General features: G+C 54.0%; 1 protein-coding gene across 3 annotated transcripts in view; it reads right to left on the bottom strand.

Moving 5' to 3' along the window:
* Nucleotides 1–363: 363 nt before the first annotated feature.
* The window catches only part of CACNA1C (calcium channel, voltage-dependent, L type, alpha 1C subunit), a 775,650-nt gene continuing 756,303 nt past the window's right edge, over nucleotides 364–19,710 (bottom strand). For 2 of the 3 annotated variants that reach the window (XM_011967155.1, XM_011967154.1), the window contains exons 39-47: nucleotides 18,357–18,458; nucleotides 15,805–15,932; nucleotides 15,160–15,294; nucleotides 12,905–13,257; nucleotides 10,016–10,144; nucleotides 7,759–7,865; nucleotides 7,317–7,420; nucleotides 4,538–4,870; nucleotides 364–2,339 (exon numbers count right to left, since the gene is read on the bottom strand). In XM_011967155.1, coding sequence (XP_011822545.1) covers nucleotides 2,040–2,339; nucleotides 4,538–4,870; nucleotides 7,317–7,420; nucleotides 7,759–7,865; nucleotides 10,016–10,144; nucleotides 12,905–13,257; nucleotides 15,160–15,294; nucleotides 15,805–15,932; nucleotides 18,357–18,458 — 1,691 coding nt within the window. In that variant the 3' untranslated portion in view covers nucleotides 364–2,039. Of the gene's footprint in view, nucleotides 2,340–4,537; nucleotides 4,871–7,316; nucleotides 7,421–7,758; nucleotides 7,866–10,015; nucleotides 10,145–10,649; nucleotides 10,755–12,904; nucleotides 13,258–15,159; nucleotides 15,295–15,804; nucleotides 15,933–18,356; nucleotides 18,459–19,710 lie in introns of all 3 variants that reach the window. The other variant, XM_011967153.1, reaches the window with a different exon arrangement.

Raw genomic sequence — 19,710 nt, 5'->3', positions numbered from 1 at the left:
TACCAAATCAGATGACCAGAGCAGAGTGGACAGTGAAGCCTGGAATAAAATAGGTCCTGGTCTATCACAGCAAGAGGCGGTACGAACATACCCAGCAAACGATTTTGGAAAAATTGAGGCAAACGGAAGCGAACACAAGATATGCAAAACAGTAATGTCCAAACCTGTTTGTGGAAAGCAGAATAATGACTACACTGGTGATACCTTTGCTCATTGTGCAAATTAAAGAAAACTTGTTCCCTTCCCCCAACCACATATAGAAAAGCACTTAAGAGTTCAAAGGTAAAGCTTGTCACACTCCAAATACAAAATGATTTACTTTACATGCAGCAAAATATACAAGAAGTGAATCCGAAAACCAACTTAATTCAATTCATTATATTCGCTTGGCACAATTGCAATTCAGTTTTAAAAAAATATTTGAAAAATACTGAAACTGACCTGAATTCAAGTATAACGGTTTCTTCAACAGAAACATTATCAATGCAATAAAACATTACACGGAATATAGTGAAGCAAAATGCCTTCTTGTGTTTTTCCCTTAAATTTCTGTGTCTTTTTTTTAAAATACAGTTTTAATGCCAACACAACTCACAATTGTATTTTTAAATGAATATTATTGCATTGTTTTTGCATATCTTGTGGGACAGAAAATGCAAAGAGTTACTGATTCCCATTTCAGAAGCAGAGACAGTGCTTTGTTTTTGCTTTCAAATGGCCCCAGATTCAGATCTTCTCACAGCTAAACCAGAAAGGGGGGACTGCGTAGTCACTGGTGTGCACGGGCACATGGTGTGGGTGCATATACATAGGCAGGACATATGCACACAGACAACCCACCACACACACACGCGTCGCACACACTCGGAGACTCTCACGCATGCTCCTCTCCCAAACCCACCTGTACACCCAGCATTAAAAGGAACCCAACTCTATCACCCACATGTGCAAGACCACATCAAGTGCGTTGCAATTACCTTTCCATGAGAAAACCGAACCAAACCAGAACAAAAATAGGTTGCTACCTAAGGAAATGATAACAAATTATTGGGCATACACAATGGTTGGTAAAACTCTCCTGCAGCGGCTTCTATTGAACCTCCGTGGAAAAAGGAAACCACAACCGTTTAAATAATACAAGAAAACCAAACCGGATGTACATTGGCAAAAGTGAAAACAGAAAGGTGAGGGGGCTACAGGACTTTGTAAACACTCTTCTTCCTCCCCTCCCCCTGGGAAAACAAAATAAAAAATAAAAAACCCAAAACCAAAAAGAAACTGCAACATGCTGTCAAGAAAAGTGTCAAACCACAAAACAAAAGAGCGCTCAGCGGAAGCTCAGCACCACCTGGTTGCGCGGAGCCGGCGGCCCCTTCCCGGCGGCGCAGCTCCTCCCTCGCGCTGCCTGCGGGCCGGCGGCTGGCCGGGAGCTCGGCGTGGCCCGTGCGGGTCGGGGGATCCCGTCGCAGGTGGGCAGGGGCGGGTCGGGGTGAGCGGCACCACGGCCCGCCCGACGCCCATCCCCAAAGCTCCGCGCCCCTGACGGCCGCCTCCTCCCTCTCCGGGCCGGGCTGGGGTCCTCCTGGAAGTCCTGCCCCGCTCCCTTCTCCAAATCCGCGGGACCCTGGCTCTAGGGAGACAGCGAGGCTCGTACAGAATATGTGCAAATGGTTTCTACAAGCAGAGTCGAAAGACACCCGTTTGCTGTAGGGTCCTTTGGGTGAGGGCGCGCGGGAAGCCGGGGTGCTCTCCCCGCAGAGGCGCGGCCGGGCCCGGGGCCTGCGGGCTGGGAGAGGGCAGGCGCCTTCCTCGCGCCCCGGGACCCTCGCCGCCTCCTCTCCCCGCCTCTGCAGATGCAGCCGGGCGCCTTCCTCCCGGAGGGCGGCTCGCGCACCCAGGCTCCGCGTCTTGTCCCAACAGAAATGAATGAAGACGCTGTTCCGGTTAACTCCAGGTCACGAGAACAGTGAGGCACTTCTGAAACGAACCCATTAGGAACATTGAAACAAATAAAAAAAGCCCGCATCTGGCAGCGCCCACTACAGGCTGCTGACGTAGACCCTGCTGTCCTGGAGCTCCTCCTCGCTCAGGCGCCCCCGCGCGCGCGCACAGCCCGCGTCCTCTTCGCCCCCGGCTCGGTCCTGCCCCGCGTCCCTGCAGTTCACAAAGGGTAAGAGGGCGCCATTGGGGCTCTGCGGGGCGCCCCCGCTGAGGATGTTGTCGGCCGCGCTCTCCATCTCCTCTATGGTCATGTCGCAGGCGTCCGCCAGCTCCTGGGTGGTGACCTCAATGAACTTGGGATCTTGAGCGAACTGCCCCAGTCCTTCAGAAATCAAGACCTGAAGGAGCGGGGTGGGAGCCATGAAGAACCAAAGGAACATTATTGCTGGAGCCCAGCTCTTCTCTTGAGGGCTAGAGCCAGGGGTATCTGGTGGGTCACTCGGGGAAGTGTGCCTGTGCACATGGCCCTGTGTGGGTTGGGAGGGGCACCCACAGGGAGCAAGTAGAGATGGAGCATCTGCCAAAAGAATTAGGGATGTGCAGGCCAGAGAAGTTTTGGCTGGGGTGGTCAAACACTGTCATCAAATATATAAAGACTTGCTAATGGCCCAGCACCGTGGCTCACACCTGTCACCCAGCACTTTGGGAAGCCCAGGCAGAAGGACTGCTTGAGCCCAGGAGTTCGAGACCAGGCCCAGGCAACACGGGGAAACTTCGTCTCTACAAAAAATTTTATAACAATTAGCTGAGCGTGGTGATGCACACCTGTGATCTTAGCAAGGCCAGAGGCTGAGGTGGGAGGATCATTTGACCCCAGCAGCCCCAGGCTGCAGGGAGCTGTGACTGCACCACCTCACTCCAGCCTGGGTGACAGAGTGACAAGCTGCAGGGAGCTGTGACTGCACCACTACACTCCAGCCTGGGTGACACAGCAAGACCCTGTCTCAAAAACAATCAAAACAAAACCCACAGTAGGCTTGGCTCTCAGAGGGACCAGGGAGGCCGCCCTGCTGCTACCTCAGCAGATCCCAGCCTGCCTCTCTCCCTTCTGACACCCACCGGACCTTTATACTATTCTTTCAGAGAAACCGTTCTCCCTGGTGAAACTGCTGAGACAGGCCCACTGCCCATTGCCTGCCACCGCCTTTCTAGGGGTGAGGTATGTGTGCAAACACGGTGCATGACCCTGCCTTGCTTCTGCTGGGAAGGGCCAGCCAGTGACCCTCAAACTTCTCTGTCCTCCCCACCGGCTGCTTAGTGCCTGGCTATGGGAAAATCGGCTCCTGAGCCAGGGGGTGGGGGGAAGCTGAGTGCAGCCTGGCACTCACTCCTCCCAGGCATCTGTTTGTCTTGCTCCTTGCCCATGCCACTTCTTCTCTCCTTACCCTGCTTAGTTTGTCTTTGGCACTCCTGACCTTGCTGATGTGTTATGTATGTGTGTGTTTATCATCTGTCTCTCCTCACCATGATGCGAGCTCATGAGAGCAGAAGCTCTGTTTCTCAGCTGTGTCCTTGTACCTAGAACAGCGCCTGCACATGGTAGGCCCTCACGGGAGGTCTGTGAAATGAATGCAGGATGACCAAGGCCACAGGAATATCAGACTTTGAGAGGTAAACCTTGGAAGCCACCTGGTTTAACTCCCCACCTCCTGCACGACAGCCTGATGTCCAGGTGAGCACAGTCTCTGCTTGGCTATGTCTGATGATGGGGGGCTCACTACTTTTCAGGCAAGCGCCTCTCATTTGGAAGAGCTGTTGGGAAGGTCTTCCTCATGTGAGCTGAAATCTGCCTGCTGGTGGGCTGAGCCAACTGCTCTGACCTGCCACCCTTTCCCCATTCCACCCGTTTCGAGGTGTAAGAGGTGTATTGCACCCTCCATAGTCACCTCCTCTCCAGGGTTTCTTCCCTAACTCCCTGAACCGGTTCTTCTAGGACATGGTTTCTAGGAACCTTGCCATCCTGGTCATCCTCTTTTGGGTTTGTTCCAGTGTGTCAAAGGTCCCTCATAATGTGGTACCAGGATGGCACTAGACGCTCTGACCAGGCAGAGCACCGTGGGACTGAAAGCTCTCTTGTTCTAGACTAGTGGCTCTCAACCTGGCTGTACATTCAAATCACTGAAGAGCTTTAACAATCATCAGTTAATTTGTCCTGGGTTTCCAAAGCTCCCCAGGTGATTCTCACGGGCAGTCAGGCCTGAGCACCTCGGATCTTGCCTGTCTGTGTATAAAGGCAGCCAGGCTCACATTTGCATGTTGAGCAGCTGCAGCACAGATGCCTCTGGCTGGGATAAGTTGCTCAGTCCTTTCTGTTGCCCTCTGCAGTGGGCCTCGCCTCAAGAGAGCCCATAGCCTCTTGTGCAGTCATGGCTTTCCGCATCCCAGCCCTCGTGCAGCCCTGAGAGGGAGGGTCTGTCCGCCTCAGATACTGACTGCAATGAATTTGGCAAGAGCCAGGTGCCACCTTCTCAGCTCCGCACGCCAAGCCCCCTTGCTGCCCGTGGCCTCTCCCCCTGCCCGTCTGTGAGTCACCTACCGCTTCCACCAGGCTGCTGGCACTGCCGTGGAACTGCCTCCCCGGGGCCCCAGCCTGGCTGGGCACCATGAGGGAGACGGGCCGGGCTCTCCGGGTGGTGCTGCTGTCCCCGCCACCGGGGGTGGTCTCAGCCCAGGAGCCGCAGTGGATGGACGGGAAGCTGCTGTTGAGTTTCTCACTGGACTCGGCGCCCTCCAGCCGCAGGGTGGGGATGGGCTGTGGCGGCCAGCCTCGGCTGCCAGGTGTGGCCGGGGGGGTGGCAAAAGGCCTGGGGAATGAGGCAGGGGAATGGCTTCTCTGGAGGAGGGGGCTCAGGCCTGCCACTGCCAATGCCTGCGGACACACAAGGAGTGCGAGTTAATAGGAGTGGCCGACCCCAAGCAAGGCAGGGCCCTGCTTCTGAGCAACCACTGCTTTGCAGCTGCTGCGTCCAGCTAGCTCCACCTGCCTGGCATTCACATGCCATTGTTTCCCCCTCTCGGTCCCTTTTCAACCTGGCATGACTTTCAACCATCTCAAAATACATCTTAGGATCATCTGGGTCTGAAGTGATCTCCTTCTCCTATAACTTCTGAAAGCCGGGATTGGGTGGAGTTGTGGTAACCTGCTTTTAGCCCTGGCCTGGTCACCTGTCAGCTGTGTATTCTCTTGCTCTTGGTTTTGTCCTCAATAGAATGGAGAGCAGGGTGAGGCCCGCATGTCTGTAAAGCCAGAGAACAAATGCTCTCTATCCATCCCCGCTGTGGGGCGGGTGTGAGGTTCAAGTGCAATGAGGTCTGCGAAGAAGCACTGTGCACCTCACAAAGAGTTGGGAAAACCAGTATTTGTGGTTTTAGTTCTTACAGTTAATGGGGCCATTCATAACGCCCTGCCAGTGTCCAGCTCAGGTTGTCTTTGAACTGTTGTTAAATCTGGTGCTGTATTGTGATGAAAAGATTCACGGCCGGGCGTGGTAGCTCACGCCTGTAATCCCAGGACTTTGGGAGGTCAAGGTGGGCGGATCACCTGAGGTCGGGAGTTCGAGACCAGCCTGACCAACATGGAGTAACCCTGTCTCTACTAAAAATACAAAATTAGCCAGGCATGGTGGCGCATGCCTGTAATCCCAGCTACTCGGGAGGCTGAGGCAGGAGAATGGCTTGGACCCGGGAGGTGGAGGTTGCAGTGAGCCGAGATCGTGCCATTGCATTCCAGCCTAGGCAACAAGAGTGAAACTCTGTCTCAAAAAAAAAAACACCAAACAAACAAACAAAAAAAACTGATTCACATGGTGCGCCCTCTGTCCCTGAATGTTCTTGAGCATCCTGAGGGGCGGGACCAGGCCTGCCTGGCTGTTGCCATGACGACCTGCCCGGGCAGAGGCTCTGTAGGGTGAGCTGCTCTGACGGGATGCGCTCCCGGGAGAAAGCGACACCGTGGTGGGGAAAGCCCACCCGTAGGGTCACAGGAGGAGAAAGAGACGAAGAAGAGAGTTTCGTGCCCACCAGCACGACAAGAACAGATAAGTGAAATCGACTTCTAGAAATCTTTTAAAATAGCACACACAGTGTCCCCACATCCTTCCACCTCCTGCCCCGGCCCATGGTGGTCCTCAGCCTGGGGCTCCTGGGTGCCTGGGAATCTGAGAAAAGTGTAAGGCCATATTCATTATTTCAGAAAGCCCAGTGGAAGTCAACGCCACACAGGCTAAGAAAACCTGTTTATTTCTTGGAGCTGAAGTACTATCAACTCAGCCAGGCCACACTGGCCAGCTCATGCTGATTATGAGTTTTGATTGGCAGTTGAATACCTCTGGGTACAAAGCGTAAGTCCATTTAAAATACAGGTCCATGCTATAAGAAAGCATATCTTTAAAAAGGTCAGAATGTTGGGAAACCCAGGTTTAGGCCTCAGTTTGGCTGGGGTTCACAGACTGGCCTCATATGACACTGAAGCTGACCTCAGTTTGCCTGGGGTTCATAGACTGGCCTTATATGACACTGAAGCTGACCTCCGTTTGCCTGGGGTTCATAGACTGGCCTCATATGACACTGAAGCTGACCTCAGTTTGCCTGGGGTTCATAGACTGGCCTCATATGACACTGAAGCTGACCTCCGTTTGCCTGGGGTTCATAGACTGGCCTCATATGACACTGAAGCTGACCTCAGTTTGCCTGGGGTTCACAGACTGGCCTCATATGACACTGAAGCTCAGAGATACTACGGTAAGTTTGGTCCTGGCATCTTGGATTTCACTGTCTCAGCTGGAGTCAGCCATGCCAAGAGACATTTCCTTATGAAATCTCCCTGGACCTGCTTTCTGTGGATGTCATTCCCTACTCATGGCCATGCTGCTGGTGGGTTCTTTAATCACTTCTCTGTGTCACTGGATGGACTTCTGTGCAGCACCATTTCCAGGTATGTTCAATCTCGAGGTACAAGTGCATCTTCCTGAGTGCCCTGCAGCATAGGCCAGTGTCAGGGGAGTCAGTGGCATCTGTGGCAGCCTAAGAAGAAAGCTCAGGTGGAAACCACAGCTCTGGGTCCTCAGGATCACACAAAGAGCTCCTGTGCACCAGCACTTCCTAGGCCCCCACCCACGATGCTGCAGACCTTGCTGCGGCTCTCACCTGCACAGGAGTGCGAAGCCTTGCAGGGATGGCTCTTAGGGCAGGGGCAGGACGTGCCAGCCATCTGAGACAGGCAAGACCCACTGAGGTCTTCAGGATTTGTCCGTCACCCCCGGGGACTATCTGGCCTGCTAGCAGGAGACAGTGGCCTGTCCAAAAGTGTGAGCTACCTGATGATGAACCAGATGCAAGGGCAGGACTGTCTTCTGAGAGATGTCTCCCCCTCGGTCCTTCTGTCGCTTCAGACATTCCAGGTGGAAGGAGGCCCTTCGACCTGCAAAGCCAGCCGGGGAGTCAGGATCAGGGCAGGAAAACAGGACGCTGGCCTGTGACGGTTTACACTCTGGTGGGGTGCCAGGAGCAGTAACTATGGCCCGAGACACCCCTCCTCTCCCCTCCCCTGGTCTGAGACGTGTTCTGAAGCATCTGTCCAGGGCTCATCCCTGCACACCCTGCCTTTGGATTATTGTCTCCTTGCTTTGGAAATCCCCCCACTGTGTGGGGCTGGTTTGAGGCAGGCCACAGTGGTTTCTCAGTCATCCCTGAGTACCTGACCGGTGTTGTCTTGGGAGTTACCACCGGCCACATCTGGAGAGCGAGGGGTGCATTTACCTAGTGAGGCGGAGCGGAGGAAACCCCTCTTTGGGGATTGCCGGATGTCCCTCTTGTCCTCCTCTGGGAGCGTCAGTTGCCGATTTTCGTCATCCTGGTAGGACAGCCTGGAACAGAGAGCTCTTGGGGCTTGTTCCTGGAGGCTGAGAAGTGGTCGCCCACGGGGACAGCTGCACCCCGGAAAGCACTTTGATCCTTAGTGAAGGACGCCCGCTTTGTGCTTACAGACAGGTTTGGGGAATTGCCACCCCAAGAAGTTCTGGCCTGCCCCTGGCGTCACCCCCACTCTTGCAGACCCAGCTTCCGTTTCACCTTGTGCATGGTACCAGTTAAGGTCACCCTGCCCTCAACTTTCGCTGAACGCCTGTACCCCTGGGGGTTGTACCACTCTGGGGGTAGTGAGCAACTCTCCATGTTATCTTCCTCTCCTGAGACCCTCTTAGATTCCTAGTTTGTGGAATTTCCTTGAGGATGGAGACTGGGTTCTTAAGGACCTAGCAGAGTGCCTGGTGCACCAAGCACTCTAGAATAACCAAAAAAGGTTAAAATACACGCTCTTCTGATTTCTAGGGTAGGCAGTCGGCGTTTGTTTGTATTCTCTAAAAATCAACTTAGAGAATATTATCTCATAAGGAACTTCAGGTATTTCTCCTGGTTTTACATTGTCTGTGTTTTGCTGAGTCAGAAAAGTAGGCCTGTCACCCCCACCGCCCCGTTTTGCTGATGGGGACACAAAGGCATGGGGTGGTTGATTGATTTGTCAGGAGTCGCTGGTTGGGACTCTTTCCGTGCTTTTCCTTACTCACTGGATTCTTCTTTCTATGCTGGGGAAAAGGAGGCGCTTCTGCTACTCTTCCCATCCAGTTCCTGAGCAGAAAGCACTGGACCCCAGGAAGCCACATGCTGTGCTGGCCTGGCTGCTGCTCTCCCCACAGCCCCATAGTTGGGGGCCTGGTGACCCCTCCCACCACCTCCAGCCACACCTTTCCTGTCTTCAAAAGCCTGCAAGGCTAGTCCTTCCTCACTCTAAAGTCCTCTCAGGAACTGAACAGACTGATATGCTGGGACGGGTCAGTGAGTGCTTCGTTCCCGCCCTGGGCCCCCGTGAAGCTCCTCCCTGTCTGCATCAGCAGCTCTGGGGTTCCCCGGTGGGACTGAGAGAGGACACACCCTGCATGGTGCCTGGCCACGCTTAACGGTGCTGCTCTTTCAGAGTGGGACAGTGGCTCCCAGCAGGCGGCACAGCCCCCCAGCATGCCAGGTTCTTGACATGCCTGCCCTCCAGCTCAGAAAATAATAGAGAAGTAGGAGCTTCTCTCTAAACCCCTGGACAAGTGTCCATCCCAGGAGCAGGCACACCTGCCGCTGGCCTGCCCATCCCTCCAGGGGGCCCATTTTCAAGTGGCTGCGTGCAAGCCCATGGGACCCAGGCATTTCCCCCTGGGGAAAACCCCATGCCTCAGTTTCCCTTTCTACAAAATTGAAACGACATAATCCCTGCCTGCCTCAGAGGCCTGTTGTGAGTCACAAATAAAGTAACAGATGAGATGGGGCTTTGAGGGTGAAAAGAGCCAGAAAAGCTTCTGAAACAATGTGTCTCAAACTTCTGTGGATGTCACCCACAGTCCTAAGACGTTTCACAGGGCGACCCCCAGATACACATCTGTGGGCCATTAAGCCAGTGTTTCACAGCACGTGCTTACCTTTGTGACATTTGGCGCGTTCTGATCGTTTCTATTGTGCTGTGCTGCGCCTGCTTTTAAGGGCTAGTCATTAGTGACCAAATGAATGTTACAACCTTCTAAAGAATCTAGATCTGTAGCTAAAATCCTCCAAGAATTCCAGCAAGGAGAAGAAATCTCAGGCCTGGCTTTGCCACCAGTGCCCTCTTCTGGGCAGCTTTATTATAAGCCGTGTCTTGAAACACTTGTGTGATTGTCAATAGATGTATGTGTGCACTGAGTCTCACCAGAAAATGTATTTATGACTGTGTCATACTGCCTAAAATGTTTATAAAACAATGTTCAAAAATTTTCCTGGCGAGGAAAGACCAAGCTAAAAAGGGCATCGTGTGTGTGTGTGTGTGTGTTGGGGGCTCCCATTTCACTGAGGAGATGAGAGATACGGTGCAGATGTTTTTTCCATGATCTCCTCTCCTGCAATCAGCCCCAGAGAAGGGATCTCAGGCACCTTCCCCTGCCTCCCCAGATTTGTTCCCACACTTGGGTCAGCCTCGGCAGAGGGCAGCAGAGCTCACATGTCTGTGGAGAGCAGGCTGGGCTCACTGCAGGCCTCCGCGTCATGGTTCATCTTCACTTCATAGGTCTCATCCTGAGACGTCTCCTCCGGACCCACCATGGCTGTCTGGCTCTCCCCGGAGTGGCACCTACAATATCCAAGATGAAGAAAAACATGAGGAACTGCTAACCTCCTCCCCTTCCTTCAGCAAGTAAAGCAGCACACACGCACGCACATGCATGCATGCACACGTGCACAAACACAAGCACACACAGGTGAACAGGCATACGGTTGCTGGTGCTTTGTTCTCCTGTGATTGCCAATGGATCCGTGGAAGTGTTAAGATTAGAGTGAGGGTCCCGTTTGGGAGAAGGATGTCTGCTGTGGATCCAGGGAGATCTGAGTCCTGACCCCAATTCACTTACCCTCTGGTCCAAGTCATTGGTCCACCTCATGCCTCAGTTTCCCTTTCTATGAAATTGGAATGACATATGTCCTGCCTGACTTAGAGGCTGCCTCCCACTCACCCCCAGCTATGACACCTGCGTCTTTGGCATCTGGCATCGCTGAGAAGTCCCTGGCATCCTATTTTGATGGTGCCCTTGATTCTGACACTGGCACCCTGGGGTAAAGACACAGAGAGGAAGCCTCACCTAGAGGGGTTTGCTCTCCTGAGCAGAGGGCAGTGAGCCTGAGTCCCTGCTGAGCCTGAATCCCTCCTGAGCTCCAGACCCTCCCACACCAGGGCGTGGCTTTCCCTGCTGGGGCAGGGTCTTCTGCTCACTGGGTCATGTCTTCTTTAGCTCTGGACCAAAGCCTCTCTTCCTGTCTGAGCTCAGCTCAGTGCCTCCCTCTGTCTTGCTTTCTATAGACCTTGCATGCTGGGCCCACTTTATCCTCAGACCCCCCGAGGGCATCAGGGAAAGATCCTGGTCCATCGTCTCAGAGCCGAGTGCTAGATCAGTGCCCTGGCTCTGAACATCTCAGGCAGGGTAGAAGCAATTCTCTCTCGAGGAAGAGGAGGACTGCAGACTGCCCCCCGCACCGCAGTGGAAGGAAAGATGAGAGGCGGGAGCTCCAGGAGGATTGGGAGGGGAGGGAGGTGGAGTGGGCTTTGGTGAGGTACGGGGGGAGGACCTGGAGACGCAGAGCAGCAGCAGGCAGGCAACAGCACTTCTGGGGGCCACCGGGCACAGGACGTGCTGGCCCATCCTCAGCACAAGCAATGAGGGCCTGAGCTGCCCTTAGCCTTGAGCTGCGACACAGGGACGAGGGAGCTGGGACGTGGGCTATGCTCCCCTTCTTAACCAAGCTGAGGCTTGATGCCCTGTGTGTTGCCTGTACCATCTGCAGTGGGCAGAGGGAACCGACATTTCATGAGCACTGACTGTGCTGGGCACTGTGCCGGGTGCTCTGCATGTATTTTGCTATGTGGAGAGATGTATCTGTGGGACAAGGAAATCCCCTGGGGTCTCCTCCCCCAGCTCCTCTAAACATCCCTCTCCCCTTATGTCACAGAGAACAAAGCTTCGTATGAAAATGCCCTTAGAGGGCGGGGATTTAATTCACCCTGAGATGCTAAAGACGGACATGGAGCCCTCTTTAAGCAGAAGCTTCAGGAGGCCAGAGGGGAGAAGGGGGTGTGGGGACCCAGGACTTGAGTCCTCAAAGGCTGTGGCAGGGGGGTGAGGTTGCAGAGAAGGATGAGGCCCCCACAACAGGTACAGGCCCCCAAGACTAGATGCCTAGATTAGATCCTCTCCTATGCAAAGCCAGCCCTTCAGGCCAGCACCTAAAATCCAGTGCCGAGCACACTGCCCTGTGCACAGAAGGCAGCAGTGCAGGCCTCATGAGTCGAAGGACACCCCCAGTGCTGCTTCTGGGTGGCAAAACCAGCCAACCTTGCAGAAAGGAAAGCAGACAGGGAGATGGTCCTTTAAACTGGCCTGTCGTCTGACACAATTAAATGCCTGGGTCCCATGGGCTTCCAGCAGCCACTTGAAAATGGGCCCTCTGGAGGGATGGGCAGGCCAGCGGCAGGTGTGCCTGCTCCTGGGATGGACACTTGTCCAGGGGTTTAGAGAGAAGCTCCCACTTCTCTCTTATTTTCTGAGCTGGAGGGCAGGCATGTCAAGAACCTGGCATGCTGGGGGGCTGTGCCGCCTGCTGGGAGCCACTGTCCCACTCTGAAAGAGCAGCACCGTTAAGCATGGCCAGGCACCATGCAGGGTGTGTCCTCTCTCAGTCCCATCGGGGATCCCCGGAGCTGCTGATGCAGACAGGGAGGAACCCCACGGGGGCCCAGGGTGGGAGGGAAGTCCCACCATCCAGCATGTCATAGCAGTGCATCCTAGAGCACAGGGGATCAGAGGACGAGGAGAAAAGAGTGAGTCGGGGTAAGAGGTGCAGTCAAGACCTCCAGGAATGATCCTGTGCTGGGCAGAATGGGCCAGTGCTACAGACGGCGCCTCCCACAGCGGGGTGCCCTCCCCGGGAGGCTGGCTAAGGGGCTCCAGGGAAGCAATGGAAACGCCATTCCCATCTCAGCTGGGAGAAAGGCCAGGTTTGGGCAGAGACTTGGTAAAGGGCAGACAGGATGGTTTCTGTTGTGCAGCCGGAACACATACATCTGAGGATCACACTGGGCCACTCAGGGAGCGTGGGAGAGGAGAGGGAGAACCGGTGCCGCAGGACACTGCTGACTTGCCCTGAGCCTGCCATGTCTGATCAAGGGCAGGACTTGGGAGACAGCACAGTGCCTCCTGCTCTTGCTGGGGTCTGGGGCAGCGACCTCCTGGAAGCTTGAGGGGCAAGTGGCCGACCGAAGCCTCCGTCTCCTCCACTGTCTCCTGAGGGTTGCAACATGTGGGCCCTGTGTGCTGCCTGGGGTGGCCAGCCTCCCACTTACCTTTTGGAGCTGAGCTTCCACGCCACCTCCTGCACCCGGATGGCAGGGGACAAGGGGGGCCCATGGCCCTCCACAGTGCTGACTGTGCTGGGGTAGCCGGCGGGGCGAGGGAGGCGACCCAGGGCGGTGTTGTTGGCATTGTTGATGTTGGCATTGGAGCCGGTGGACGAGTAGCTGCTGGGGGTGAAGGTGGAGTCCACCAGCTTCTCGTGGGACGGCGACTCAGTGTCGCCCTGGCTGCTGCCCGCCTTGTTGATGTGCAGCGGGCGCTGAGTGGTGAAGGTCTGGGGGAAGGCGCTCCGGCCGTCGCTTTGGTAGTAGCTGACGTGGTTGCCGAACAGGCCACCGGCCCTCTGTAGGCAGGAAGGAGGGGCGGGTGGAGGAGAAGCCCCTCAGCACCCACTCCTCCCAGAGAACAGACTCCACAGCCAGGTCAGGGAAGTACAGGGCCTGGGAGGGCAGGCTGCCTTATTTTGGGGAGGTCCAGCCCTGCTGGGAGCCAGGAGCACCTGAGGACCTTCTTCACGCCTGGCAGCTCCAGAGAGGGAGGGACCCGGAGTCTCAAGGCTCCAGGCTCCCCTCTGTGGCAGCTGGGAGAACCCACCCACCAGTGGGGATGGGATTGAGCAAGGGGCTGTCGCTGGTACAAGCTGCCCTGGAGGTTTCCAGTGAAGCCCCTGGGCTGGGGTGAGTTTCCAGGGCACGTCCAGGATGGTGGTCCCTAAGAGCAGCCAGCACATCGTGGGGGCGGGGGCTGAGAGAGCAACCAGAAGATTCTAACCAGATTTAAAAAATGGAAATCCAGTGTGGTCACAGAGCTAAAAGCTGTGTTGGCCAAACGGTTTTGAATATGAGGAATTTCCTGCATGACGGTCTTTTTTCCCCTCGGGGACTCGGAGAGATTTAAAACCTGGAGCCAGTGTTTTTCCCCAGTATTCTTTTCCTTGTCCTGGGGAAGTGGGCAAGTAGCTATTTGCAAGGTTGGTCCAACCCTTGATCATCAGAACATCCCTGGGTCTTGGTGACTGAGCCTTTGGTTTCTGGGGTCTTGTCGGGTTGTGGCACCACCATGCCATGTCTCTGAGGCCACTCAGTGATGAATGGCTCCCAGTGATGAGAATAAGGATGAGGAAGAGACGGAGCAGGGGCAGGATGGGCTCAGCTTGCCCCCTGTGTGTTCCACAGCCTGGGAACTGGGCCTGGGGCCGGGAGAGAGAGGTGTGAGCAGGGCCCTGCACAATTATGGCTGGCAGCTTCTCCCTTGCTATAGAAGGATTTGTAACCAAACACCAGCGGGGTGAGGCAGGCAACACAAGTGAGTGATAAATGCCCCTCATTCCAGAACAGCCTTTTTAATTTTCACTATCGCAACTGCTGGGCAGCTTCAGTCTCCAGGAAAGGAGAGGGAAAGGGGAGGACTGGAGGGGTCTTCGAGACCTGGAGAACAGACGCTATGCTCCATCTCAAAGGGCAACCGCCACTAGGCTCCAGCCCTCTGCTGCCCTGTGGGAATGCAAGCTCAAAAGTGCCAGGTCTCCTGATTTTCCCAAGGAATGCCAGAAATCTTGATTTTGACCTGAACGTGCCAGATTTTCAAATATTAAACAAAACAAGCCTGCGGATTAGATATGCCCCGGGGTGACCACTTTGTAACTTCTATTTTTTTTTTTTTGAGACGGAGTCTCGCTCTGTCGCCCAGGCCGGAGTGCAGCGGCCAGATCTCAGCTCACTGCAAGCTCCGCCTCCCGGGTTCAAGCGATTCTTCTGCCTCAGCCTCCCAAGTAGCCGGGATTACAGGCGCCCGCCACCGCGCCCGGCTAGTTTTTTGTATTTTTTAGTAGAGACAGGGTTTCACCATGTTAGCCAGGATGGTCTCGATCTCCTGACCTCATGATCCGCCGGTCTCGGCCTCCCAAAGTGCCGGGATTACAGGCATGAGCCACTGCGCCCGGCCTGTAACTTCTAATGTAGAAGTTTCTCCTAGGAAACATTTCACTTAGGGAGGCGGCTCCTTCCCACTTCACTGAGAGCCAGTGACACTGGGAGCCACTATTTCCACGGAGCCCTGCCATGGGATGGAGTCAGGCTTGGAAAAGGCAAAGGGGTGAGGAGACAGCGAATCAGGAAGAGCCTGGAATTGGCCCCCTCCTCTGGTGCAGCTCTTTCCCCTGGACGTTCCCTGCAAAACCCCAGCCCACCCTCTTGCTCCAAACTGAACTTTATAGAGGCCGAGAGTGCGCCATGGCACCACCCACCCTGAAGATGTCATCTTCAGAAGCAGCGGACACAGCCTCCTTCATGGCCTTGTCCAGCTCCTCCTCAGCGGTGAGATCTCCAGAGATGGCCCGTCGGATCTCAGGCCCGATGTCGTGCAGCGTGCGCAAGCCAGCCTGGAACCCAAGGGGAGGATGGTGAGGACCGTGCTCCCTTTCCTCCAAGCTCGCCAGCCAGCCACAGCCTCGGGCCAAGGCCTGTCCCTCCAGGGCCCTGGCATCCTCCAGCCAGCCAGTCGACCCTCCGGAAGGTTTGTCTGCGTATGAACTGGGGGCTGGGCTGCCCTCTGATGGAAGAATCCACTCGCCCATCCGGGAGGGATGAAGGCTCATTAGGAGGGGGCACCAGGGGTCAGGGCTGTCACAGGAGCCTCAGTGAAGTGTTTGCGAGATCTGGGGGCTATGACAGCAGGCACGACCATGGAGGGCAGTCGGTGGGAGGCAGGTGGGGAAGGGCACATCACCCCCTTCTCACAGCCATCTTTGGAAAGGTCTGGAGTTCTCTGAAAGGTTCCCTCTGCTGGGACCTGGCCTCCAGCCTGCTGGGAAGGGACTGGGACCCTGACTGGAGGTCAGAGGCAATGACCAGGACCTTCCTGGAGTGTGGGTCCGCCCCCAGGCCCTCACCTGCAGAGACAGCGCGTTCCTCTGGGAGGGTTTGCCCACAAGGCCCTGCTCTTTGCGCTTCTTGAACTTCCGGAAGTACTCCTGGATCAGGAATGTGGCGTAGAACTTGCCAACGGTGACCTCATCATCTGAGACGTATGGAGAGGGGAGAGGGGGTAAGAGGGAATTCAGTTGAACTTCATTTTTTTTTTTCAGCATCTAAAACTTTTTAGGTTTAATTTTTTTGGAGAGGTAGTACATTCACAAGGCTTAAAAAGAGAAAAAAAAATACATAAAAAGGCTTATGGTGAAAAGTCTCTCCTGCCACAGCCCTTATCTGCCTAGTCACCACCTCCTGTAGACAATCTAGTTTCTCGAGTATTTTCTCGGAGATTCTTAGTGCAAATCGGTTACGTAAATCATCAAACATATTCTTAGCCCCTGTTTTTTTTTTTAAGGAAAAGGTAGCCTATCATCAAAATTATTTCCCGCTTTTTTTTTTAAACTTTACTGATATTTGCTGGCTCTTATTTGATTCCAGAGCTTCAAATGTCTCTCATCAATTGACCCCTCTTCCAAGTGCAAAACAGTTCAGCTCAGCTTGGAGGGAGGGGCTGCTGGAAGGACGGCTTTCTTCCCATGGAAGTTTGGATTTTTCTTTCAAACCAGATTGGGTTTTTGTGCCAGGTGGCTTGGCTGCACCCCTGCTGGGCTGGATACCCAAGATTACATGTGACATCATCAGTCCCTGTCCTGGGAGTGAACCTGATGGTGGAGAAGCCATAAGTTCCTACAGGAAACATTTCATGCCTGGTAAGGAGCCCCTTGGCTCCACCTCCTGGTTCACTGTGAAGAGATGCAACCGGCCCAAGAGACAGACCTAGGGGCTGGTGAGGGTTCTCCTCCTACCTGTCCCTCCAAAACAGCCAAATCCATAGCAGTGATGACCCCTCCCTTCTCTGGCAAGCACCCCCTTTCCACGTGGGAGGGAAAAACCCAGGGTCCCCTCTCCCGCATAGTCGGGAAGGAAGAACTGCATGGTGGGACAAGCCTGGAGTCCTAGGTCCCCTGGGGCCTGGGTCTGAATCCTGAATCTGCTCTGGACTCTCCAGGTAACCTTGGGTCAGCAACTTAGCTTCTAAGAACTTTAGTTCCCTGAGCAAACTTCACAGAAATGTTGTCAGGATTCAATAAAATGATGTATGTAAAATATCACATGGCACTGGTGAGATTTTCACTTAGCCCAAGTCTGGCTTTCGCTCTGGCAAGTGGTTCTTAACACAAGTGGTGTCGCCTCTTAAGGAGGGCACAGTAAATGTGTGGGATGGTTTTTAGTTTTCAGGGTACTGTGGGGGTGCCACTGGCATTCGGCAGCTCCAGACCTGTCCCTTGAAGTGCAGGCATGTTCTGCAATCGCAGCTTTGCACCCTGCAGGGCTTTCAAGTTTATGCTACACATCCATGATTCTGCTTAGGATTCTCTGAGCTCAGAACATAATTCCATTTTGCAAATGAACACAGGATATTGTTTTGCATGGTTTTAACATACCTAAAAATTTCCAGGAATACAACTGCTGTGTAAATTGACGAAAACTATACCTTGGAGTGTTTAAACTTGGCTGAGAGAGGTTCGCGTTTTGGAAACCTGGATTCCTGATGGCGATGCTCTTTGCGGTGTCTGGGTCACTCACTGTGTCATGTCATGGTTATTCTGCATACGTGTAAGTACATGTGTGTGTTTATGTGTGGGGGGCTATTTATACACACAGTTATTTAATACACTGATTTACCCCTTATTTCAAAATGACAGATACAAAGTGTTGACAGTATTCAGTATTGTTACTTCCTGTGAACCCAATTGTCTTACTTCCTGTGTCGTAAGTGTGTACATGAGAAGATCTCATCAGTTAAATGTACCTTCTGGTATAGTTATGCCTGAGTATTTACATATTGGAAATATCTGCTTTTAATAGATTTTATGTTAGAGTGAAGGCATTATATTAATATTTTGGAAATTATATGTATAAGAAAGTTATATTATCTATAATTTTCATTCGGGGTCATAGTAAAGGCAGTATAAACTCTTTGCTATAAAAAGGGATTTGGAGCTTGACAGGGTCAAGAAACACTGCTCTTGGAAGAACAGAAAGAATTTCATCCAAGAGGGGAGGAATCTCAGGGGATTCTCCTTTCAGGGCCTTAGAGCAATCCTATAGCAATAGGTTTATGGGAAACCTACACTTTGTGGAGTTTCCTTAGAAGTTCTGCCAAACCCCTAAGCATCAGGGACTCGCCTGTTACCCTATGTAAAAAGCAGGGTTGCACCAGCTTTCCAGCCTGGCATTCTGTTTCTGAGTTTGTGCAGGGCATTGCACCTGCGTCCCTTCTAACCAGCAGGGCCTCTGAGTCCCGCAGGAAGGGTCTGAAGGCAGAACTCCAGCAAGCCTAGGGGACTCAGGAAGCAAGTCTCAGGGGATGCTTCCACATTCTAAGGGTGCCACCGCTGGAGGAGAGGCAGGCCGAGGAAGGCACGGCTAGGTTGTGGCCGAGGCGTGGGGCCCAGGGAGCACTCACCGCCTGCAGGAGGCACCACCTGGTCCAGCAGCTTCATGCTGGTCCGCTTCCAGATCTTCTTGATGATGGCCCGCAGCTCCTCATTGGCCTGTTCGAGGTTCCCTGCAGGGCGGAAAGGATCCTCAGCCCCTTGGTGGGCCTCTGATGGGCTGGGTCCCTCTGCGTAAGGTAGGAAGCCACAGATGGTGGCGTCTGCCCCACGCAACCTGACACATCAGTTTCTTTCTCGCTGGCTTCACTTCTCCCCAGTCTTCCCGTTTTCTACCTCCTTCCTCTTCCCCTTCCTCTCTCCACCTTCCTTCCTTCCCTCTTCCCTCTCGTGCCCTGTCCAATGCCATTCCTCTCCCCTTCCCCCTGCCTGTGGCTCAGGCCAGCCAGGGGGCCCCTCCTCCGGCACTCAGTGCTCTTCCTTGTGGACTGAGCCCAGCGCCCGGGCAGGAACAATGGCGGCCATGCGCTCACCAGCTGGAACACGTATGGCCCCGCCACAGGCAGTAGGGGGTCCCCATGGGTGGCATTTCTCATGGAACTCGTTGGGCAGCCACAGGGAACATGGATGATAGGAGGGTACATCTGTCAATGAGGGCTCTGTCTTGAGTTCCCCTGCTTAGATGCCTGCCCTATGCAGCCTCTGGGGCCCCAGCCTTACAGTGGTGAAAAAGGAAAGCCGAGCCTCCTTACAGCTGTAAGGGCAGATGTGGGGGACAGGATTCTAAGATGCTCCTCACCAGGGTATACACGCTGCCAAACCCCTGGGCCCCTAACCATCAGAGATTTTACTCCTGAGATTAGATTATATGGCACACGGCAGCCATGACCTAAGACAGGGAGGTTAGGCGGACCTGACCTAGTCATGAGCCCTTTACAAGCAGTTCTCTCCAGCTGGCCTGGAAGAAAGCAAACACTCGTGTGGGCTGAACTTAGAGAGGCTGCTTCTAGGAGCTGAGGGGGTCCCCAGCTGTCAACCAGCAGGAAAGTGGGGACCTCAGACCTACAATTGCAACGGATGAATCCCATCAACAACGTGATCTCCCCCAGAGCCTCCAGAAGAGACCATGGCCTGATCAATATCCTGGATGTGCCTTAGAGAGCCCAGCTTCACCACTGCTGGACTTCTGACCTGCAAAACCATGAGCTAATAACGGGGTATCTTTTTTTTTTTTTTTGAAGACAGAATTTTGCTCTTGTTGCCCAGGCTGGAGTGCAATGACGCGATCTCGGCTCACTGTAACCTCCGCCTCCTGGGTTCAAGCAATTCTCCTGCCTCAGCCTCCCGAGTAGCTGGGATTACAGGCATGCACCAGCACGCCCAGCTAATTTTGTATTTTTAGTAGAGATAGGGTTTCTCCATGTT

The sequence above is a fragment of the Mandrillus leucophaeus genome, unplaced genomic scaffold, assembly GCF_000951045.1.
Source record: "Mandrillus leucophaeus isolate KB7577 unplaced genomic scaffold, Mleu.le_1.0 Scaffold79, whole genome shotgun sequence".
NCBI lineage: Eukaryota > Metazoa > Chordata > Mammalia > Primates > Cercopithecidae > Mandrillus > Mandrillus leucophaeus.
This window is presented reverse-complemented; position numbering and strand designations above follow the sequence as displayed.